This window comes from Cimex lectularius, unplaced genomic scaffold (assembly GCF_000648675.2).
Source record: "Cimex lectularius strain Harlan isolate CLEC.00 unplaced genomic scaffold, Clec_2.1 scaffold43, whole genome shotgun sequence".
Classification (NCBI taxonomy): domain Eukaryota; kingdom Metazoa; phylum Arthropoda; class Insecta; order Hemiptera; family Cimicidae; genus Cimex; species Cimex lectularius.
The window spans coordinates 291,658-316,868 of NW_019392661.1; the positions used below are offsets into that span (position 1 = coordinate 291,658).

The 25,211-nt window shown below is 31.3% G+C and overlaps 2 protein-coding genes across 4 annotated transcripts; one reads left to right on the top strand and one right to left on the bottom strand.

Moving 5' to 3' along the window:
- On the top strand, positions 1-18,069 carry LOC106662536 (integrin alpha-PS1). 3 transcript variants are annotated; one of them, XM_024224878.1, is made up of 17 exons: positions 1-385; positions 6,676-6,803; positions 7,166-7,189; positions 8,604-8,707; positions 8,768-8,895; positions 8,965-9,173; positions 9,237-9,441; positions 11,466-11,748; positions 11,808-12,049; positions 12,115-12,352; positions 12,420-12,657; positions 12,747-12,889; positions 13,367-14,008; positions 14,072-14,166; positions 14,250-14,379; positions 16,596-16,841; positions 16,964-18,069. In XM_024224878.1, the coding sequence occupies exons 1-16, from the start codon at positions 201-203 to the stop codon at positions 16,821-16,823; spliced, it is 3,222 nt and encodes a 1,073-aa protein (XP_024080646.1). In that variant the 5' UTR covers positions 1-200; the 3' UTR covers positions 16,824-16,841; positions 16,964-18,069. The 3 variants fall into 3 exon arrangements, with proteins under 3 accessions (XP_024080646.1, XP_014242194.1, XP_014242195.1); XM_014386708.2 differs by having other exon boundaries at positions 16,596-18,069; XM_014386709.2 differs by lacking the exon at positions 7,166-7,189 and having other exon boundaries at positions 16,596-18,069.
- Positions 18,070-19,874: 1,805 nt separating this feature from the next.
- Positions 19,875-23,282, bottom strand: LOC106662530 (signal recognition particle receptor subunit beta). The gene is made up of 5 exons (XM_024224877.1): positions 23,037-23,282; positions 22,807-22,973; positions 20,434-20,576; positions 20,236-20,364; positions 19,875-20,168 (listed from the first exon to the last, which is right to left on the bottom strand). Exons 1-5 carry the CDS (start codon positions 23,092-23,094, stop codon positions 19,952-19,954), a joined length of 714 nt encoding a protein of 237 aa, XP_024080645.1. The 5' UTR covers positions 23,095-23,282; the 3' UTR covers positions 19,875-19,951.
- Between the last annotated feature and the right edge of the window lie 1,929 nt (positions 23,283-25,211).

Below are 25,211 nucleotides of genomic sequence, written 5' to 3' on the forward strand. Positions count from 1 at the left end.
ATCTTCACTCAGTTGTGGACCGTGAGGCGGTCGGGAAACATTGTTTTGTAGTGGGTGGTTGTTTGTTTTTTTAATAAGTTTTTCATTTTTTAAATTTACTTCAGCTGCCCTTCCTAATTACTAATGACTTCGAGAAGGGCTAAAAATTGAATTTTTTTCTCTTTTAAATAATTTTTTTTTTTTTTAATACCGTGTTGACAATGACTGCACTTGAACTTGTTTTGGCCCTGGTGACACTTTTGGCCCGAGAGTCACATTGTTTCAATTTTGAGACGAGGCTGCCTGTAATTAAAGAAGGCAGGGCCGGCAGCTACTTCGGCTTCTCGGTCGCCCTACACGAAATATCCGACAGACTACCGCAAAGTCAGCAGTTAAGTAACAGTCGGTAAGTACTGAGTTCCACCTGGGGGGGCTTAGACTTAGTGGGCGGGCGGAGTGTTCGAAGGGCGAAGCCCTGTACACCCGGAAGCAGAACCCAATTATCAGGAAACTGATGACTCACTGATAAATTGGCAAAAGTATTATTTATAGTTTTCATTGAGTAATTGTAAAAAAAAAATTCTTTGACGTAATATTAAATATACACAATAATTTAAAATGTTACTTCCTTTATTCTATAAGTAATTTATGTTACACCATTATTTTGGTAAATTTGGCAGTGATGTCACCTCAGGAATTTTAAAAACAGAACGCTTACCCATCACTTTAAACTGGCCTACTTAATTTATTTAAAAAAACTATTTTCCCCTGACTATATTTGCTCATCTTTCAGCTGTAAACTGTTTAATATAAATTCCTTCTAGCACTGTAAATCTTCCGCATTATTATTTAACAAAAATGCATTAGGAAAGAATTGAGGATTAATTTTTGTACTTATTAAATTTAAAAAAAATATATTAGCTGAAAGATAAAAGATAAAATACTGTTTAATTGTTTACAATACTAATTTTAAAATGATAAAACTTCAACTATAACTTCATAGATATAAATATAAGATGTTACAGTTAGGGTGTAAATGTTGTCTTCCTTCAGCCTGGAAGGAAACTAATATTGATTTACCCAAAAAACCTAAACACCCTTGTTAATGACTACCACCCTATTATTATTGTTCCATCATTATCTAAAAGATTTGAGAAGATTTTATTTAAAGAAATATCCTTATTTATTGACTCCCATGGCCTTATATTGCTTTTTCAATCTATTTTCCGAAAATTTCATAGTTGTGAGACAGCTCTTATGTGGATCCTTAATCTCAGATGATATTCATCTAGGCATTGATGATAATAAGTTTACTATTATTGTTCTACTCGATTTTTCCTCTGTAAATCATAATTTGCTTATTTGGAAACTGGCACATCTTTTTGACTTCAACTTGACTGCTGCTAATTTCATTTCATATCTGAGTTAAAGCTTCAAATTCTATTTTTTCTTCTTTCTCAATTTCAGTACACCAAGGCTATATTCTTGGACCTTTACTCTTTTCCATGTTTATATCATCTATTAGTTCTTAATTTTTCCCGATTTCATCTTTATGCTGCTGGCACTCAGCTTTACATTCAATGTACTACAAGGAACATCTCTGGAACTATCTCTCTTGTCAATTGTGCTCGTCATTCTCTCAATCAGTGGTCAAGAAATTGACTAATTTTCATTTTTTTAGATCATAACATATCCCATCCTTATTTATTTTCAATAAACCTATTAGTAAAGATCTCCTATTAATTTTAGTCCAAAAATCTTAGTGTCATTTTTAACTCCAAGCTTACATGGCGTGGCCATGTGCACTCTATTGTTAAAAAGGCCCACTCAAGCTTCCACCCTCTTTGACGCTTTAGCCTTTTCACTCCACAGAAAACAAGAGTTTTTATTAAATCCCTAATAATTCCTAAATTCACTAATTTCGTGGTCCGCTTGACCAATTAATACTTTACAATTAATTAAGGTTTTTAGTTGAGATGAAAAAAAGTTAATGGCACGAGAGGGATTCGAACCCACGACCTTCGACTAGATACGCCGCTGCTCTACGATAGCTCAGGTGGTAGAGCAGCGGCGTATCTAGTTGAAGGTCGTGGGTTCGAATCCCTCTCGTGCCATTAACTTTTTTTCATCTCAACTAAAAACCTTAATTAATTATAATTCCTAAATTTGTAGCACTATTTTTTCACTTTCCGTAGACTCTCAATCTGCTCATTGCCTTCAAATTGCTTATCGATCCTGCACTAGATACTGTTATGATCTTAAACCAAGGGATCATATTTCTTCCTGTTTTAACATCTTCAGCAACCTTAACTTTTAAGAAGTGATAAACTTACAGTTTTAATATACATTTTTAAAATTAAATCAAATAAATGTTCTCAATATCCATCAACTATTATTATTATTAATTTTTAAGGGCGTTTTATCAGCTAAGGTAATTTCATGCCCTAACTGATACATTTAAAACTTCTACCTTAAATTAGCTATATTCCTTCTGAGCGCCATAAAGCTCTGACTTCAAACATTCACTCATAATCTAATCTATAACTAATATTATTATTATTATTATTATTAATTTTTAAGGGCGTTTTAACGGCTAAGGTCATTTCACGCCCTAACGTCCAAACCTTCTATCTTAGGTTAGCTATATCCCTTCTGAGTGCTATAAAGCTCTGACTCCAAACATTCACTCGTAAACTTATTTATCCTATTGCCATCCAAGCTTTAATTTTTCTTTTTTAAAATTCTTAATTTGGAAGGCCAAATGTATGCAAAAATCCCATTTTAAATTACATATAAAATTTATTTATTTATTTTAATTTTATTTTTATTTATTTCTATTTTTTTAATTCGAATTGTGAATTTTTGTTCCATAATTTAAACATTTCCCATAGGCTTGTATGGCTAATAATAATAATAATAATAATGGAGTCAGACTAGCAACAGTCTCAGCATGAGTATAGGCTCATCCTTATCCTTTTATTCTTCCATTCAAATATGATACATAAACTAATTCTACATAACAATAATAAGAAACAAAACACATTTTGAGCATTGCAATTTATTACCCCGCAATTTGTATTTTCTTCCATTTCATTTTTCCGCTCCGGTAGCCTCAAAAACTTCTGAAAAAAGAAATCTTGCATGCACAACTCTCATTCAAACATAGCAGGCATTCAATGGTATAACAATTTGGGAAAAGGCCTAAATCTCTTTATAAATTCCAATAAATTTGAGAAAGCTGAAAAGTGCTCTTCGAAAGAAACATTGGGGTAACTCCTGTAAATCACTCGAAAGGTTGAGCCTTTGCCTAAAGGGTTGTAAAGTGGGACAGTCGACCAAAATATGTTTTACTGTCAGAATGATACGTTCTCCTCTTCGCGTACATTGAGGACAAGTTGTAAGGTTGTTGCATATTAAAAGCCTATTATGGATTAACCTGATGTGACCTATTCGCAATCTAGAGAGAATCACAAGTTCTTTCCTCTCAAGTTCCTCAGTTGGCCATTTATGTACAACTGGCTTAATTTCTTTCATACTATCTCTACAGACATTCCATCTTGCCGCCCACTTTCGTTTGATAATGTTTTTAACATAAACGACTATATCATCTGGACGGAGAGGAAATTGATCTGTTCTTTGTGGATGGTTTGCAGCGTTCCTTGCATGTTGATCAGCTTTTTCATTTCCAGAAATGCCGACATGACTAGGAACCCAAACGAAGTGTTAAGTGTTCTGATTTCATAGAGATATTTGTAAATTGCTAAGATATATGGGTTATAACTATTATTATTATTGAAATTATTATTATTTTACTAAGTTATTCAACTAAATTTATTGATAAAGTATGTAAGGGGGCTTAAAGCCCTATTTATACCTTTAAAAAAATAAATATAACTAAATAAATGACAAACTAAATAATTAAAATAAACATAGGATAAAATTAGAACAATTCATGTGTTTTGTTGGGCATTACATTTTAAAAGTCACTTGCTGAAAGATAAAAGATAAAATACAGTTAAATTGATCCATTGATTTTAAAATGGCAAAACCTCAAAATTTAAAATTTTATCTGTCGCTGTATTAAACATGTATGCACTCAACTGCCCAAAACCTTTAAACTTTGTACCTGTCAAAATAGTATTTAAGTAAATAAAAACATTTTATATTTGTATTTACTAATGGAACGAAATATAACATAATAGTTATAGTTAGGTATGAAAATAAAAAAAAATAAACATAACACTGAAGATTAAAGCATTATAAATATGGCATAAAATAATAAATGTATCGATGTACAATTTTTGAATAATTTTTGGCCATTAAATTAAATTAAAAAGCATTAACTGAAAGATATAAGATAAAATACGGTTAAATTGTTTATATTATTGATTTTAAATCAGCAAAATCTCAACAACTTGAAATTTTGTATAGTCAGCGTATTGAGCGGATTGCACATAACTGCCCAAACCCTTTAAACTTTGAGCTGTCAAATAGTATTTAAGTAAACAAATGAAATATGAAATATAATATATAATGAAAGGATAAAATAAAATATTTCATAACTTTTTTTTTATTAATAGATCCAAATATCCTGCAATATTTGAACACAAATACAATATGAGATGTTATAGTTAGGAGTATGTACAATATATAAACTAAACAATTAAATCCTTAATAAACATATCATAAAATAATAAATCATATCCTGTATAATTTTTGTTTATTAAATTAAAATCCACTAGCTCAGAGATAGAATATAAAATACTGTTAATTGTTTACATCATTGATTTTTAAATGGCAAAAAATCAACAACTAAAATTTCGTGTCTGTGTATTAAGTGGATATGCACATAAACTGTCCAAAACTTTTAAACTTAGTAGCTTTCAAAATAGTTTTTAAGTAAATAAAATTATTTCATATTTATATTTCGTAATAGAACCAAATAAATATTATGTAATATATCACTTAAAAAATATAGATATGAGATGTCATAGATTTTCTTATTTGTTAAAAAAAAAACGAATTTAAGGTCAGATATTCCAAAAATTTTAGATTCTATTAGTAAATTATGTAGATGTGAATTGTTTTTGATGATATAGTTAGGTGTGTAAATGACACATAAAGAATTAATACATTAATAAGCCCAGCATAAAATAATAAATATGTCAAAAACAATTTATACATAATTTTCAGTCATTAAATTAAAAAAACACTAGCTGATACAAGATAAAATACTGTTAAGTTGTTTAAATTATTTCATAACATAAAAGAATTAATGGAATTTAGCAAAATCTAAATGTTAATATATTATATATTATTGTTGTTGTCTAAATGTCAGCATGTTAATCTAAATTATGTTAGAAAAGTTTGTTTTAGTTTTTGGAGATAAAAAGGTTGAAAGTATTAAAACTGGTATGGTGTGCTTACCTCGGTAAAAATTGGCCCTTTAAGAAGGAGCAAGTATGATACATAAAAAAATCTAAAAGTAAGATATTTTGGTTAAAAATAGCCTTCACTTTCACCCCTAAAATATTAGCATATATGCACACAATTGCTGAAGAACTTTAAACATTGTAGCTATCAAAGTAGTATTTATATAAATAAATAAACAAATATTATGTATTCTGTTCGTGTTTTATCTATTAAAAAGTTATATTCTCTTGTTATTTTGTGGCTTGTTCATAATCAAAGCTAATTTTTTTTTGCATTTATAAAACTTTTAGGTCAAAAATGTCAATGTTTGTTGCACAAGTACAAAATAAAAAATAAACTAAATAAATAAGTTGTGAGAATGTTAAAAATAAATGGTAATCAATAATTTTATTACCTACATTTCAGAAAAAAATTCAAAATAATGCTTTTTTTAAAAGAAAAATACATAGAGTTATAACACATTATTATGACAGTTTACCAATAAAAAAATATTATCTATCTGTAAACATTTGATAAAATATTTTTAGAACCAACTTGATGTCTATTATGATGTTATCAGTTGGATTAGATATTGAGACTTCCTTTGTTTAGGAATAATTACGCAGATAGTACAGACAACAATACACTAGTTCACTTGTCAAACCTTGAAAACATTAAGATCTTCTGTTAACAAAATATTTGGCAAAATTGAAGTTCCAAAAATTTTGTTTATATACAATTACAAATTAGATAAATTTACTGTAAAAAAATAACATTGAAACTGGTTGAATACATATATATAAAGTAACATTATTTTTGAACTGTAACATTAATTGTGTGGTGATTAGTGACCTTTAATCGATAATTATTCAGAAATCATGAAATGTGGTCTGGTGTGATGTAGGTTTCAGAAAAACATTTTCTTTTTTTTTGTCATGCCAACGTTTCGATCTTTATTGAGATCATCTTCTCAATAAAGATAACGTTGGCACGATAAAAAAAAAATGTTTTTCTGAAACTTATATCACACGATTTCTGAATAATGCATGATTAAATTAAAATGCATTGGTCTGGGTTTAATTTTTATTTTAAAAAATAAAACCCATCAAAGTTTTTTGTGTATTTTTTAAAGAATAAATTTAAAAAGTACTTGTCAAAATTTTGTCATAATTAAAGCAACTTTTTTTATACACAAATGATTGAATCAATTGGATGCTTTGAAAATATAAATTCTTACAAAAAAAAAAAAATCTAATTTATTTCATACCAATTTATCTCTTTCAGATTGTTGGTTGGGGCCCCTTTGGACAAAAATCTTCAACCTCAGACGAACAGGTCTGGTGCCTTGTGGCAATGTCCATTGACAAACAAACAAAATGACTGCTCTCAAGTCTATACAGATGGAATTATTGGTAAAAGAATAAATATTATTAAATACTTCCAGGGGTCTTTGGTGTTTGTTTAACCCTTGCTCCGGAAGAATGTTATTTACCTTAAACAATTGGGACTATAATGCAAATTTGTTTAATTGGAAAATGATAAAAAGGGTGGTGGGAGTACAATTTTGCCTTTTAATTAATTTTATTATGATGTGAAGTTCTGAAATGTTTCGTTTAGCGTGTTTAATTATTTCATTTCAATTTCTTTTTATTTGAACATTTAAGATTAAATATCAATTTTTAAAAAAAATTATAACACATTTATTTATAAAATTGTGTTTTTTACTATTTATTTTCTATCGACTAATAATTTAGATTATGTGATTTTTCTACAGAGGAAGGCGAAAGTTTTGACTATGGTAAGTTGTTGACAAATGTTTGAAGTGTGCAAGTTTTGTTAATGCATGTGTGCATTCATTTTTGCATACTCAAGTCATCTTAAGCATGTGCTACTGCTCGTAAGCTCGTAACAAAATACGATTGATCCATTCTCATTATTTTTATTGGCACAATCAAAAGCATGTCCACACATTAAACGTGAATTTGTACACAAATCATTGTTAATCATTCAGCACAAATTTCATGATTTTTTTTTTCCAATGAGCATTTTGTGAACAAAAAACGATTATATTAATTTATATTTGTTTTCAATGTCAATGCATGGTTTTAAAATGGAGTGATTGAATTATAACGGGTGATGTTTTGTTATCTAATCTTGAAACATTGGAAAGTCATGCAGTTTTTCATCACCAAAGTCATTTGGAGTTTGAATTAAATAAGATTATGCTTATTTTTAATTAAATATGATATTTTCATAAAGCATAAAGTTGTCAAATAATTTTGGATTTTAGCTGTGAGTTGGCTATTGCAAGAATTTCCGTCCAAAGAACATTTTATTTTTTTAATGCACATATACAACTACAACAAAAACAACTTAAAAAACAAAACAGAAAACATCCTTTTCTTTAAAATTGTTTATTTTTATTATTTAGCTTTCTTCAGAATGTAAGATAAGACTTTATAATTGAACTCGAAACTAATTTATACAAGGTAACATGCCACAATTGTGTGGCTCATAAAAAAAGCCCTTTTGTTTTTTTATTACCGATCTTTATATATGTTAGTCAAGGTGTACTCTTGGCTCAAACACCCTCGATGGTGGGTTTGGTTCCCACTGTTGCTCCTAGAATTTCTAACCCGCCCCTCCCCCATAAAATATTATGTTCATTTGTTATTCATCGACGAACTGGCTAACATGAAAAACATAAAGCTATTGCGGTGGAGTATCTATAATTTTCTGCAGTTATGTAACAGCCATTCCTGATCCCAATATGTTTGTGCTCATTATTATGATAGGCTTGAAAAGTCAATTTTGTAGTCCTATCTTTTAAATTCTTTAAAATGTATGAATAAACCATATAACATTGTATCATACATTATTGTCTTTAAAAGCTAGAGATTTTTGGAGTTAAATTCTGCATTTGGTTTTCTCCAATCATTGCTACTTCTGTTGGACTAAAAAGATAGTATTTACCTTTTGTCTGTAAAAATAACTTACAATTATTTCAAAATTTTATAAAAATGTACTATTTTATAATTCCGTGAAAAAATCTGCAATAATGTTCAAAAGATGTAAATATAATTTATCATTTTACATTAATGTATATAGTGTTTTGCATTCATTTTATTTAATTATACAATGTATTGTGCTTTGGGGTTGATTTTTTAATTAATTTATTTTGATTTAATTAATAACAAATGATGTTTCTTTAGATGTTGACGATCTTCATCCAGTTCCTCCCAGTGAGTTTGAAATTAAAGAAGGCCAGTGGCTTGGTGTTACAGTTCGAAGTTTAGGAAAAGGGAAAAAAGTCATGGTTAGTTTTAAGACGGAATTTATTTTTAATCAATTGCTTTTGCTAATATAAAAATTACAGGTATGTGCCCATCGTTATATAACGAAGTATGATGGTCTAAGACATGGAAAAGGACACTGTTATACCCTCTATTCAGACTTGACAATTGAAGTATTAGTAAATCCTTGTAAGGGACGACCAACTGAAAGGTTTTTACATTGAATTATTATTTGTAAACTTTGTATAATCTTATATTATTATAATTGTTGAATTTCCAGGGAACATGAACAGTATGCGTATTGCCAAGTTGGAACAAGTTTGATGTTAATTAATGACACGGCTATTTTTGGATCTCCAGGACCTTATACTTGGCGAGGCACTGTGTTTGTTTCCAGTATCGCTGATAGTTTTTTGTATAGAGACAAAACCATCTATTATACCCCTCACTTTGAAGATAATTCACCAGTTGATAAATACAGTTATTTAGGCATGTGAAAAAAAGTTATTTAATGATTTGTTCGAAATTAGTTAATAATAAACGTTTCAACAGGCATGGCAGTTACTGCTGGCGATTACTTTGGAGAAGGTATTGCATACGCTGCAGGAGCTCCTAGGTCAAATGGAACAGGCCAAGTTGTAATTTTTTCAAGAAAAAATGCTGTGATCTCAATGACAACTCGAATGATCCTGTCTGGTGAGATTATCACTTCCAATTTTGGTTATGAACTCTGTACTGCTGATGTTAATGGAGACAGGTGTGTAAACTTTTCTGACTTTGTTTAATTTTTTTTTTTCAAATTGAAAACAATTCTAATAGCAAATGTGTAATATTTAGCGACCTTAATTAATGATAATTAAAAATCATGTGATACTGCCTGGTGGCCAGAAAAACATTTTATTATGTGAATTTATACAATGATGTACACATACAAATACTTTGATTAAACCTAAAAGTTGTGTATGTCATTGTATAAATTCATATTTAATATCTTATACGTATTTGTATAATTTAAACAATGTTTATAAATCCCAGGCCCTGAATATGTTCTCAATAAAGATCGAAAGTTGATCCCAAAATGAAAATGTTTTTCTAACCTATATCACACCAGACTAGATCTCCTGATCTTTAAACAATCTAATAACAAAAAGAAAATAGAGTATAAGACATTTGTGATTAAAACTCAAAAACAACCTCATTTTTCTCAAATCTTTTTTATTTTGAAAAAAAGAATTAATAGAACTTTTTAAAAAATAAGGTACTGTAATTGGTTTTGTATTTGAATGATTCATTAATAATATACAAAGTATACGGCATGGCTAATGGTGAGAGAGTTGATATACTTGCTTTTTATACACTCAAAGGGGAGGGGGAAATGGACACATATTTATTTATTTTCCATCATAACTAAGTATAAATATTAATAGTTGACTTAAAAATTAAACAACATTAATGACTTGCTTTATAGTGCTATAAAGAAAGTCAGTTAAATTTGTCCTTTCCAGAGCCAGCATACTTGTCAAATCAATTTTTTTTTTAAATTGCTTTCTTTGATGAAATGATAAATTTAAGCCGAACAAAATTGTCTTAAAACATGGTTTTAAGTCAAGAAGATCTAGCCCGGGGCAGATGCTTTGGCCAACGATGCACATAGCATCTGTTGCATAGCCTAGGTCCAGGTGTGCCATGCTCTACCATCCATGATGGTCTGCAGCAGTTTAGTGCCACTCTCTCTTGATCAAAGCGAAGGTAGTAGTCAACTGTGATGTACGACGGCTAGATACAGTAGTTTTATTGCTCTTACTGCACTATGGAACCATTATTTAACGGGGCTTCCTTGGTAGTCAACTATAAATGGTCTGTTAAAACAGTCATCAGAAGGCTTGTGAGAATAGCCGTCTCGACATCCTGCATAGGTTCACTACTATTAGAGAGGTATCAAGTAGAAAGGTGACTATTCACAGGGGCTGTTCTCTTCACAGATGCGTGTTGGAGTTTCTTGCAATTAGATGATTGGGACCATGTGCATGGAGCAAATGTGGAGAACTTTGCTCCATGTGCCAAACGTGAGTCATAGCGTTTTCAAAGATGCATCAGTTATGGGATGGGGTAGAATCGACATCCATGCCTGTACCGAACTGATTATCATACAGAATGTATCTGTGACTGTACTAAGGCACATTGAGAAAGTTCTTCTGGAAACTGTGGTCCTGTTTATAGGGGACGTTGTGTTAATACATGATAATGCTCAATCAAAATCCTAACACAATGAATTGACCAGCACTCCTGACATGCATCCCATAGAACTCTTATGGGACATGATAAAGAGACGGATTAGACATCATTGAACCTTTCTTGTTGAAAAATGGGATTATGTTTCATAAGACAAAATCCGATCAATTATTTACTTGATGCCTAGGAGGCTTAAGGCCCTCCGTGAGACCTCGGGCGGTAATAAGCGTTATTAAGCGCAAAACTAGGTAATAAATTATTTAAATTTATTCTTTCACTAAATGATTTTCCGGTGTTTTGTTGAATTTTCTTTCAAGCATATCAAAATTGTTTATTAAAACTTTTGAATTCCTGATTTTGTTTAATTTGGTTTATATTAAAATCAATATTGTGTACATGTAATTAATATACATACAGTTGGAAATCAACAAAACATACAAGTGTCCTGTTTTTGTCCTTAAGTGTATAAACAAAACATATATGAATACATAAATAAAATACAATAATAATAGAAAAAACTTTATTTGTTTTTTGGTAAATTTATTCCAGGCTACCAGATTTAATTGTTGGTGCACCAAATTATTTTGATAAACATCATGGAGGTGCGATCTACATTTACATCAATCACCAGAATGACTGCAGTTTACAGTGTGAAGAACCGATAAAAATAACAGGACAGCATGAATCAAGGTTTGGAATATCTATTACAAATCTAGGTGATATTAATAAAGATGGCTGTGATGACATCGCTGTCGGTGCACCTTATGAAAACGATGGTGTTGTTTATATATTCTTGGGATCACCGAATGGGACGCTTCCGGAACCGTCACAGGTAATTAAATCAAACTTTCATTCAGATTTAAAGTTTAATTTATTTTTAATTTCATGCAGGTAATTTCTGGGTCAGATTACAAATCCAAATCTTTTGGGTACAGCCTGAACGGTGGGGTTGATGTCGATCATAATGACTATCCCGATTTATTAATTGGTGCTTTTGAATCAAGTCAAGTCATACTACTTCGAACAAGGCCGATTATTGAAATAACAACAATGCTTAAATCTGAATCGGCAATCAGAAATATTGATCCAACAAGTAAATATTGTGCTGATTATCCAGATATAAATTTGGCATGGTAATTAAGCAAGTATTTTTAAAGACATGTGGAATAGTCACTATAAAATACATTTTTCCCCCCAGTTTTAAGTTTCATGCCTGTGTATCTATCCACGGTCTTGGAAAAGGTAAAATATCATCTATAGACTCTAAATTAGAACTCAACTATGTCTTACAAGGAGACGTGACAAACAGATTTCCGAGAGTTTTCATTGGTAATGATTTGAAATCAAAGCCACATAAAAAAAATGAAATAATTGCACTTTCAAGACATAATTTGACGTATTATAGTACCTGCCATGAAGACATAGTATTTCTGAAGGTAATTTATAACCATTTTTATATTAATATCCAAATAATTTTATTTTTGAACTGTATTATACACTCAGGAAGATACAAAAGATATTCAAAGCCCAATCTCGTTAAGGCTCAGCTACAGCTTAATACAAAAAGAACCACCGGTGTACAATGAAGATGCCAGTTTTCAGTCGATGTCCAATTACCCTATCTTGAACAAGCAACAATCAGATAAAATATTTCAAGCAACTTTTCTCAAAGACTGTGGTGACAATGACATTTGTGAAAGCCAACTTCAAATCGATTCGGCATTATTACTTCCAAAATCAAGTGAGTTGATGTTATCAATTTGCTTGAAGGTGTTACGAAGGAAATTATAGACCATATTAAATGTTGATTATATTGTTTCTGCTTTTCAGAATTGGGAGGCACATGGGATTTGCCTTTGGGTGAGTATAAAGAGGTTGTTGTCAATACAACGGTTCATAATCTGAAGGAGAGCGCATATGAGGCGTTTTTGATTGTTAATCATTCGCCAAGTCTCAGCTATGTTGCACAACAGGTTAGAAAAATTAATAATTTTAAAAATAATTAAGGTTTTTAGTTGAGATAAACAAGTCAAGGCACGAGCGGGATTTGAACCCACGATCTTTTGTTAGATACGCCGCTGCTCTACCACTTGAGCTATCGTGACCTCGATCCACTCGGACACTAACTTCCCATCTCAACCCCACCTTTTGAATTTTCCCTCCTTTTTGCCATTTTTTGCCATTTGCCAAAAAGGTGGGGTTGAGATGGGAAGTTAGTGTCCGAGTGGATCGAGGTCACGATAGCTCAAGTGGTAGAGCAGCGGTGTATCTGGCCGAAGATCGTGGGTTCGAATCCCGCTCGTGCCATTGACTTTTTTATCTCAACTAAAAACCTTAATTAATTGTAATATATTAATTGGTCAAGTGGACCACAAAATTAGTGAATTTAATTATTTTTAAATATTTAGAAAACTAAAAAAAAGTAGCTTGGAGTAAATTTTTATGTTTAGGGGGGCACAGCATCTTGCACAAGAGTGAATGAAACTGAGGTTGTATGTGCTTTGGGAAACCCTTTAGAGAGTAATGCGATGGTGAACATCATTTTACGGTTTGAACCGTTGTCTATAATAGATGAAATGTCACAAGTGGAGTTCAATCTATATGCAAACACAACGAGCAAATTAGAAGACTCTCAAGGGACCGTCAAGTTGATGGCTGTGATTGTTCGTAAAGCGGAACTGACACTTAAAGGCTCGACCAGGCAGCAGGAGGTCCTCTATCATGGTACTGTTAGGGGCGAGTCTGAAATGGAGTATAAGGATCAAACGGGAATGAGGATAAGGCACACTTATGAAGTTGTTAATAATGGCCCCTCACACGTCAATAATGTTGAAATTCATGTTGAATGGCCTTTCCAAGTTGCAAACAATAAACCTAGAGGAAAATGGCTTCTGTATATGGATGAAGAACCAACAATAGAAGCAGAAGAAGGGGGCGTGTGCTATACAACTCCTGAACAAGTCAATCCTCTTAAACTTAAAGATAGAAATACACTACAGACTCGACAGAGGCGGAATCACACTGAGAAGTTCAGATACAAGCGAGATATTGAAATGGTTGTTAAAAAAGACCCTGACAATGTTGTTAGAATGGTAAAGTTTTAAACTAGTTACATTTACGTATTTATTTTTAATGTTTAATTTTTTAATTCAAAGAACTGCAGAAATAAGACAGCTTTTTGCTACCGTTTTCACTGTATCGTCTACAAATTATTGGCTAAACAGTCAGCAGTTGTAACTGTTATGTCCAGGTAGGCATTTATTAAAACTTTTATAGTATTTATTAAAATGTTAAGATATAAAAAGTACGTAATTAAACTATTTAAATTTTCAGACTTTGGAACAGTACACTTGTTGAAGATTATCCAAATGTGAAATCTGTAGAGATCGCTTCATTTGCAAAGCTTTACGTTAAGCAGCACGGGATTACAATAACATCAAAAAGCACTGATACTGAAGCACAGGTAAATCTAATATTCAAAGGACCGTTAGTCGATGATTGTTTGGAAATCGTGAGATAAGTTTCAGAAAAACATTGGCATGATAAAGAAAATGTTTTTCTGAAACCTACGCCACACCAGACCGCATCTCATGATTTCCGAATAATCATTCAAAGGAATGATGAACAATACTTTTGAAACGCATTTAGTATTGTAGTCTCACCACAAATTATTCTACTTAAGTACCTCATGTTACTAGGCCTTGTATGGGCCCTATTTCACCTATAAGTAATTACTTTTTAATATGTCATTTCAATACCAAATATAACAAAAATTTTCTTTTTTTAGATAAAAGAAAGTCTGTAAAACTAAATATATAAAACTACTTTTTTTTATTGAATAATTTTGGGCAAAAATCTGCACGAAGCTGTTACGCCTTCCTGACTGATGCTGCTACATTAGTAGCTCAGTGGAGAAGGGGGGACTTACTGAGAGAGACAAGTGGTAGGAGATAGTTGGAAGAAAATTTTATGCAGGAAAATAATTGAATATTGAGCATTCTTCCAGCTGCCGCCTCTCGCAGTCTGGCCCTTTGCCTTCTTTCTTCCAAATTTCAAATCCAGAGCCCACTTTGCAGGCTGTGAAATGCTTTATTCTTTTCACTTGTCGCTAACTCACCCTACCAATGGGCTTTAGCTCGATCCAATTGCCTTCCAACACTCTTTTGTTACTTTATCAGTATTATTAACTTTGCCCCACCAAAAAAAAAAAAAAAAAAAAAAAAAAAAAATTCAAAAAAAAAAAAAAAAAAAAAAAAAAAAAAAAAAATTCAAGCACAACAAAGTATATAGGTAACAAGCAAGTACAAAATAAAAGGAAAAACATCTGCCAAGTGGGTGGGCTTCCTCACATTTTGTGCATGAACATGCGCATATGTTAATCCATTTGCAATAAAATTCATAGGGGATAATTTAGAAAGCAACCCGCATAATCCCTGAAAATTACATGTGAATCTAGCAACTGGTTTTAGAGATGTAGTTGTGGAAGTTTGAACATGTGCAGGCGATACCGTTGATATGATTTAGATGAAATTCATAGAGGACTATCTGGAAACTAACTTGCATAATACCTGAAAATTTCACCAAAATTCATTTAAATGGTTTCAGAGATACGGCTCTGTGTGGGATTTTATGTTTGCACATGTTCAGGAGATACCATTGATCCGATTGAGATGAAATTCATAAGGAGCAATCTCGAAACCAACCAGCACAATCTCTGAAAATTTAATAAAACTTGGTCTCATGGTTTTGGAGTTTTGCCGGCTACAAGGAATTGACCACAGACAGACTCAGAACTAAATTTATTCTGAAAGATCTGAAATACAAAGTGCGAGTGGAAATTTTAATTTTGAAAGACAATGTTTTCAACTTCCTGTATGAATACAAGGCATCCCTACTTTCGGTATTTGGTAGCTAAACACTAAAAGACGAAGTGGAGAAGCTATCCAGTGAACTCTCCTAAATAAGAAATCCATCACTTAATCACACGCACTCTCTGAAACCAAGTCACTATCTTTAAATCCACTAAAACAGAGGAGGATTTTGGGAGAGATCAGGGGGAAAGTTGTATATGAAGATTAAAGTGGGATTGGATGTTAGTGTGGAATGTTTTGCCGCTGAAGTTTGCAACTTCATTTAAAAAGGGAACATTTAAGTCATGGATAGTGCGGTTTGCAACAGAACATTGACGATGGATCTAATAAAACAGATGCTGAGCACCAAAAAAAAAAAAAAAAAAAAAAAAAACGTAATGTACTTCTGTGCTCAAAACACCATGTCTTTTTATTTCCCCATTAAGGTTTAAGCCCTGAAGATGACAGTATAAGAACTGTTGAAAGCTCGGCGAAAACCGAAAGGAAGTTTTTCTCTGTGTTGACCTCTTCCGTAGATCCTCCGAAAAAACTTCAAACAATAAATAATTAATTAAAATTTCTAACTGGTAGTAAGTAGCTGTAAAATTAAATTTAGCCCATTGAACAAGTCTGTTAATTGCCAGCCAACTCCTGGTCTGTACCACTTATTGGATTTTTATTTAAAAAAGTTTATTTAAAAATCACAAACCTCTAACATAACTTTTACTGTGTAATGCTTTAAAGAATTTTCAAGACCAAAATTTTGTGTTGAACTTGTTTTGATGATTTGACCAGTAATAATAATTACATAACTTTCTTTACTTTTTAGATTGTAACTGTTGCAATAGGACATTCATTGAAGCAGCAGGGGTCTGATGTTATCGAATGGTGGATGATACTTGTAGGCGTTGTCACCGGAATCTTGCTTCTACTTCTTTTTGTACTCTGCCTTTGTAAATGTGGATTTTTCAAAAGGAGCCGTCCTAATAATAAGATCAGTGGTAAAGTTATAGAGCAGAAAGAAAGGCTCACCTCTGACGATAATATGGATTATTGAAGGTGAATAAGTGTTTTTATATTGGAAAAAAAGGCACATATGTATTTTATTGTACTTAAAATATCAAAGTATTTTTCATAATTTTGTAAAAAACTAGATTGTGATAGTTTTTCTGTTTTTCTAGCAGATCATGTGCCTTTTTTTTTTGAAATTTTAAGTATGAAAGTGTACTTAAAAATCCTACCATTAAGAATCAGGCTTTAAAATTTAAATTTTTCATATATAAGATTATTTATTTATATTTTTATTAATACATTTACCAATCTTTTGACTTCCAAAGTATGGCCTAATTTTTTTTTTATATATATAACGAGGATTACACTTATTTCACCTTCTTTTTTTTCATGACATTAACAAGGCATTTTATTATGAGAGATGCAACGTTGGTCTCATGTTAATGTTATTTGCAGCCTCATTGAGGCTTAGTTCCTGATTAGTTTTCAAGAATATTAAGATGTAGCTGCTCCAGGAAATAGAGCAGTAATGTTTAATTAAACAACATTTTAATGTATATTGGCAAAAGATTATAATCGTGGATACCCTTTAAATTTTTCAAATTTGCATATATTTTTACAATCAGAACAGCAATTTTAACTGAAAGTGAAAATGTAGTCATAAGCCATATATTATTATCTACTTAAATATCATTTATTGAATGTTTATAAAATCATTTTGTTAAATAGTTTGTGAATTATCAAGTTTAATATTTAACAAGCTTATTGTGTTCCATATCAAGACTGATTCGAAATTGAAATTGTTCAATTTATTGCCATTTTATTTTCTAATTATGGATACACTGATTTTAACCAAGAGGACTGGTTTAATATATGAGTGAACAAAATGTAAATTTTAAGTATTATCATGAAATAAGTGAAAATCTCATCTGGTGAAATGTGTGAACAAACAAAATTGGCTTAAACAATGAAATGCAAATTAAGTGCTTAAAACCACAACTTGAATTTATTAGTTTTATCATTTGTATAAAAAAAAGCTTTAATTCTACTAACGTGTATTAAAATATTGTTTCTTTAATGAAAAGAAGGTTGTGGTAGAATAGATTATTTCTCTTCCAATTCACCAGTTTATTGTAAATTATATTACTTATTGTTATTTTATGGATGATGACAATAGTGCCTTTGCTTATTCCTGGTATACGTTCAAGAGGCCTTGAATTTTGTTATAATTAATAATATTTACACTAAGTGTAAGTCGCAAGTCAAATTATGTATAAATTTAAGTTATAGAAAAAGTCTGTAAATGATTTTTAAATATTTTTTCTTGAATTATATTTAGTTATTGTTATAATAATAAAACATACTATACAAATTATACAGATCTATTTCGATAATGCAACTCACCTAACTCTGTGGTTGTTATAAGAACAAGTGGTAATGTTATAAAAAAATGAATGAAGAATCTTCTGGAATGAAAGAAACATCTAAATTATACAAATGTAGCATAAGTCATACTAAGATGACTGAAGTACGTTTTATTTCTCCTATGTCAAACTATTTGTTAACATCTATTTCCAATAATTATTTTTTAACTAAAAAATCAAATACGACAGCTCGTCCAAGTTAGGATAAACTAACGGAATTTAACGAAATTATCAGTAGATCCTACAATTTACTATAAAACTTATTAAATTCAAAATGGATGGAAAATTCAAAAAGTGTGGTTTAGATGGGAGGTTGGTATCCGAGTGGATCGAGGCCACGATAGCTCAAGTGGTAGAGCAGTGGCGTATCAAGCCGAAGATCGTGGGTTCGAATCCCGCTCGTGACACTGACTTTTTTATCTCAACTTAAAATCTTAATTAATTGTACTATAAAACGATGATGTTAAAGACCTTAATAAAACATTGCTCAGTTATGCAAGAAACTTGTTATAAAACAAACTTAATACAAAAGATATTTATTTGTAATGTAATTAGTAATGCTAGTACTAGACAAAAACCTGTACAACAAAGATTGTAGAGAAGCAAAAAGACATCTCAATAGAAGTTATAAAATATGTAACTTACAAAGTATTTATATAAAAAAAAATCATTGTATACAGGAAAAAGTAGTACTATAAAGAAACAAAAAGAATTTACGATAGCTCGAGTAGTGGTGTATCTAGCCAAAGGTCGTGGGCTCAAATCCCGCTCGTGACACTGACTTTTTTATCTCAACTAAAAACCTTAATTAATTGAAAGATATTAATTGGTCAAGCGGACCACGAAACCTAATAAAAAGTTATTTATTAGCATGAATATCAAGGATTATCCCCAATTACCCCGAGGAATATCGAATACTCTAGGATAGTGTGAATGTTAGTTATTAGCGTGAATGAAGAGGCTCATTCCCAATTACCCCAAGGAATATCGGTACTTGAGGTAGTGTGAATGTTATTTATTAGCGTGAATGAAGAGGCTCATTCCCAATTACCCCAAGGAATATCGGTACTTGAGGTAGTGTGAATGTTATTTATTAGCGTGAATAGCAAGGTTTATCCCCAATTACCCCGAGGAATATCGAATACTCTAGGATAGTGTGAATGTTATTATTACATGAATGCAGGGGCTCATTCCCAATTACCTGATGAATATCGAATACTCTAGAGAGGTACACTAGGTAGATGATTTTCATGTCGAGTGAGTGGTTGTAAATTTGAAACCTGATGATGAGCTAAAAGCTTGAAATCTGGATCGTACAAAACAACAAACTGTGAGTAGGAACTATATTTTTAAAAAGACCAGACTATTATGTTTTTATCGTGTTATTTTATTAATCAATTGATGAGGCCCTGAAGTACAGAGAGACTAGCAATTGTATAAAGAAAAGAGAGTTGCAGTAATATCACATAACATTATAAGATTGGCTGGAGAAACATTAAACAAAATTAGAAGGATTAAAATGTAAGAAAGACAAAAAAATTAAGGGTAAGCAATGACCCAAAATAAAACTTAACTAGCAATAATTTGGAAGTATGAGATATTGACATTAATGAACAAAATTTTGTTGAACATTGTGGTGGTCTGAGAGTGATGAATCAAGAACTGAAGAAGAATTAATTTAAAAAAAAACTTTATTGGACTATCTAGGTAACAAAAAATTAGAAAATGCAATAAATAAAATCAGTCCGATTTAAGAAATTTGTCCAATCCAATCAATCAAAGGCTCGAGGTTTGCCTTGGCTGCTTCATTATCTTTGTTCAAGGCATAGCCTTCAGCAAAGGAGACTACTGTTGGCAGGAGGTGAGCAAAATCAAATTCCTGGTCTTTGATGCCAAGGTAAATTTCACCTGAATCGCTCCCATCTGTGCTCTGGAGGGAATGTGTTCTGGTCGTCCTTACTGTATTTCTTTTTAAGAAATAAATTAAATAAATAGCTTGTTTACATAAAGTAAAGTTAGAAAATTAGATCTTACAGTTCTTTTTCCAATACGGCTTTAATAACAGGTATCCCTTTTGCAGTCGCGTGATCTTGTTTATTGCAAAAAATTAGCACATTTCTGCATTTTCCTGTTTCGCCATCAGTTAAAAGTGTGTATAAATAGCTATAACAATAAATAATGTTATTTTTCCAAAAAGGCTTAAATTAAAAAAGTGCATATTAAAAAACCCACTCTGCCACATCTCTTACATCCTTTTGTAAGGTAAGTGAATCAATTACATAAATAAATGCACGAGCGTTCTTTTTGTACTGTTCTAAAAACTTTCCCCTCAGCCTTTCATGCCCAGGAATGTCAACAATTTGGACTGTTCTATCCTGAAAATATATAGGATAAATATATTAATATTTAACTAACAACAATCAGCTAACATTACAATGTTACAAAATACAATTTGTATAATTATAACAAAATATAGAACATAAATCATGAAAAATGTAAAGTTTTAATAAAATTAAGAAATTCATGTCTAATGGTCTAATTGGCCAATACAAATTAAATAATTCAGTGGTCAAATTAATTCTGCTCAAAATAACAAGTTTCATAGTTTGATGCTTTTATAGTAGCATAAAGGGTATTCATGCCTTTTTTTTTTACGAGGGTTCGCAACAGCAGAAGTTACATCAACCCTCGGGTTCAGGTGTTTTTGAAAAAAAAAACCATTTGCAAGTATGTCGGGTTTGAAAGCAGGGCCGCTGGATTCGAACCCGGGACCTTTACCTTACAGTGATGGTACCGTTGCGGCCACCAACCTCCCACGATTCAAGACTGACGAATGGTCTATATCTTTAAGAACTATTGTAATATATTGCAGTATATACTGACAAAACTATGGTCAAGGGATCACCAATTTTAATGAAACTTTTTTTGCTGATATTTTGTCGAAAAATTAAGACAGTTCTTGAGTTCTTGCCTTTAGAGATGAGAAAAAAATAGATTGTAAGTAATTCATAAGTTGTCATTTTTTAAAATATTTTTCCTGCCTTGTTGCATCTATTTCAGGGTTGTTATATGCCAGTCAATTTGTCTTGTAATTTTATGTTTGATATGAAAATAACAAGCAGGATTGTATTAAATGAGATTATATATATAAAGTTATGAAAAAGCAAGACGTTTCCAGTAAAGTATTTAAAAAAAAAACATATTTATTGAAAAACGATTTGTAATAATTTAATTACAAATTTTCATCACAGCAAAAATATAAGATTTTTATGCTGGTTTCACCAGGGAGGGGGGCAATTTTTTTTACACGAATGTTCAGAATTCCATTTAAAAATTTATAACACCTCTGGATTTTATCCAAATTCAATATTTATAAAAGAACGTACATTGGAAAGCAGAATTTCTTCTTCGTGAATGTTATGTCACTATAAGAGAGAGAAATAAGGCTGAAATAATAAAAATTCTCAAACGTTTTATTTTATTGATTTATGGAGGTTTGTGCCATTATGCCATTATAATTTATAAATTTATACATAAATTTATCTATAATTTATAATGTGCCATTTATAAAGTTATAAGCTCCAGAAAGTTTCCGGTAGATCAGTGAAATTGCTTGTTTATTTGGAGGGGGAAACGATACAGTAAAGAGAAAAATTTGAGACAAAAAAATTATGTTTTGATTTTCCAAAATACTACCATTCAGGTGTTTTGGAGGGTGCAAAGAAAAACCAATATCAATTTGGTTTCTTGCAAAAAAAAAAATTTCAACCTACTTTGCAACATTGTTCATTCACAAATTATATATTTCTATATCTACAATATGCTATGGCTAACTTGTCAAAAGTTTCATTAAAATCGGTGATCCCGATGCATGTACCGTGCCGTTGTGAATAATCAGATCGTATTGTGATCCATGAATAATCATCTTGCTTACAGTCCTTGGCAATGTTGGGACTGAGTCGGTCTTCCAGGAAATTTGAGATCGCCTGTACACAAATTAAATATGTCAACGTGTAGACATATTTAAGATTGTTTTGTACAGATGATGACCATAAAATAGGTCGAACTCTTGTAACTAACTGAATTTGCTTACTTCTTCAAGACCATACCTTGTGAATAATCACATGACTGCTAATAATTTCACCAAGTGTACTTAGCACACAGGTGATATGTCTACTAATGAATTCATGAAATAAATGAATTTTACATCCACTAGAGACTATGAGATTTAGAGGTGTCAGTGGCCACAACGGTTAAGGTATTGACATAGCAGACTTATCACTGTAAAGTACAGGCCTGGATTTGAACTCAGGGCCGCTTGATACACCCCAACATAAAATGGGCGTTTTGGCCCTGGTGCTAACCTCTGCTGTTGCAAACCCCCATAAAAAACTATAAGGCAAATTAGCACGTTTTTAACTTGCCTGTAAGAAGCTTCATGAGGTGACTGTTGAAAAAACTCGATGTTTTTAAGCCCTCACAGGTTAGCTATAAGCTGTGTGCTCTTTTGCATCTTTTGGGAATTCTAAGTTTTGCTGGTTTGGCCCTTTATTATTTTTTAATACATCAAAAATGATTTCATCTGAATATTAATTAGTTTTATACCTTTGTGGTTGTGTACTCTGCCGAATTTTCTTTGATTGAGGTATGAGTATGAACAAATTTGTTCTGTACCAGCCTGGTAAAAATGAGCGTTTTTCCACTGTCGGAGATTCCAGTGAGTAAAACCGTTCTTTTGGTCGTTTTACCCCATCGGTATATAAGAAAAAAGACTGAAAGTATACAAAAATATTAAAATTTAGGTAACAAAAACAAATTTCAATGGGACTACAAACCGAGTGTAAGTAGTACGACTACTACAGCGATTATAATGTTAAGGACCTCTTGTTCCATTTTTTTGAAAACGTGGAGTTTCAGCCAATTTCCATATGGAGAATGGTCAAATAGTCTTCGTAGAAGGTAGTGCTAGTGAAGACTTCTCCAAGTAAATAAAACCGTCGTTGGGACTGCAGGTGACCCTAGTGGGCATGTGGCATAGGCTCTACTCCACAAAATCACCACTAGTCTCTAAAGCGTACCTAGAGGAGATTTTGGTGATTGCAGTTCTTTCATTTCCTTAAAAAGAGAAATGAATTATATGCTGTTCATGTTCGTGCTACGGGTTTTGGATTTTAGTTGGATTTTGTGACGCAATTTCACAAAAAAATTCATACATTAACACATAAGATGAACACCCCTGGGTTACTAGCAAATATCTCAAGTAGAATCCTTAATTCCATATATTTATGGCGAAAAAATAATAATTTCTACACTCGAGTAAAGATAATTCAATTTTTTTATTAATTTAATTTGTATTAAATGTGAACTAAATCACCAATTATTTTTATGTCGTATATTTGAATCGTTATGCATTTTAGGCATTTTAGTCCCTAGCCCCTCTTCAAAGCTGTCATTTGAGCTAAATCAAATTCCTAGTTAAATAACAGGATTAAAGAGGTGGAATAGCAATTGAAAAATATAGCAAAAAAATAATTGGTGTTTTAGTTTAAAAAATACTGAGATTATAAAACAATTAAAAATAAATTTTTTACAACTTTCTTTCAGACATAAACCTATTGTACTCAATTATATTCTAGCTGTGCAATTTTAGAGTTCATTGAAATAAAAATCTTTTGCTCGAATTGTCATCCTGAGATTTTTTCTGAGGTCTGCAGGGTGATGAACTATAATTTGATCTGTAACGATCGAATTTTTATGTTCACCAATGTATGAAACTTCTTCACAGTAGATCGTCATTTGAAAGTTATTATAGATCAGTTTTTGAAAATTTTAAATTTCAACCTGTGCGAGTGAATACGCAATTGCGGAATATTGAGTACCTATTAACTAACTCAGTCAGATTAGTTGTACAGTTTGTGTACAGAACGATGAAGAAATATGAATAAATAGTCATACTTGAGTGAATAATATACATACAGAAAAAATTAACTGAATTTTCAAAACTGCGTTTTTTCGAATGCTAAAATTATTCTAGCTGCTGATAGCCCTAAGATTAATTTCAGTGGGCAGAATGGCCAAGATAAAGGACTAATCCTGGTTGGCAAATAACACCAAAGTAGATGATTAATTCCAACAAACATGCTTTGCATTAATTTCTGACATGAAATAATCGAAAAATAAGATAATTTAAAAACCATATTGTAAAAATAAATAGTAGTAGTACATTAAAAATTGCTCTGCTTACTTTATTTTTACCTTAGAAATGAAAGGTACACTTACACATTTGCCTGTTTTTTAAGTATAAATTGCATAATTTTATTTTTATTATTTGTCTCAGAAGATTTTCTTTTTTCCCGAGCATTTTGTTAAACTTGAGTGATTTGAAACTGTGCATGCACTTAGATTAATTTTTTTTACTTTTGTATTTATTCCAATGGAATTATAAACACATTAACCAATTAAGTCTGTAGTAATATTATTCATACAGTTATTTTGCTTTAAAATATTGAATTTAATTGATAAAAAAATGACATATTTATAAAATGCTTAAACAAGAAAGGCCCAAGTAGTGGACCTTGAGGAACTCCGTAGGGGGAAAGAATACATTTTGGAGGATAGGAATATTAATTTGACCATCTGAAAGATCAACGAATTCCAATTTACTTAATCACTTGCCATTTAAAACGGAATTTCACGAAACTTGGCAGAACGTTTAGACAGTTGTCAATTAATGTATTACTGATTTTTAAAAAATTGTTGGTTTATGGAAAAAAAATTAAAAATGCTGTTTTCATCGTTCCGTCTTGCGACGTTGGTTTGATGCCGCCATAAATTGTGGCAACATATTTTTCTTCTTAAAATAACATCAATGCGCACTTGTTTATTAAAATTTTGTAAGATTTGCGTTTCACAAGTTACACGACGGGTCGTCGGCTCATCCCTCCTCATTTTACAGTAATCGTGTAGAATCAATTGAAAATAGATCTGTGTTGTTTGTGGAGGGGGCTGTG

Excerpts from the sequence above, each read along its gene's own strand:
- LOC106662536 (XM_014386708.2), top strand. The coding sequence starts at position 201 with ATGACTGCACTTGAACTTGTTTTGGCCCTGGTGACACTTTTGGCCCGA. Across the intron at positions 386-6,675 it reads CAGCAGTTAAGTAACAGTCG|ATTGTTGGTTGGGGCCCCTT; the intron begins GTAAGTACTGAG and ends TATCTCTTTCAG. Across the intron at positions 8,896-8,964 it reads AAGGGACGACCAACTGAAAG|GGAACATGAACAGTATGCGT; the intron begins GTTTTTACATTG and ends TTGAATTTCCAG.
- LOC106662530 (XM_024224877.1), bottom strand. The coding sequence starts at position 23,094 with ATGGAACAAGAGGTCCTTAACATTATAATCGCTGTAGTAGTCGTACTA. Across the intron at positions 22,974-23,036 it reads AGTCGTACTACTTACACTCG|TCTTTTTTCTTATATACCGA; the intron begins GTTTGTAGTCCC and ends GTATACTTTCAG. Across the intron at positions 20,169-20,235 it reads GCCGTATTGGAAAAAGAACT|AAATACAGTAAGGACGACCA; the intron begins GTAAGATCTAAT and ends TTTCTTAAAAAG.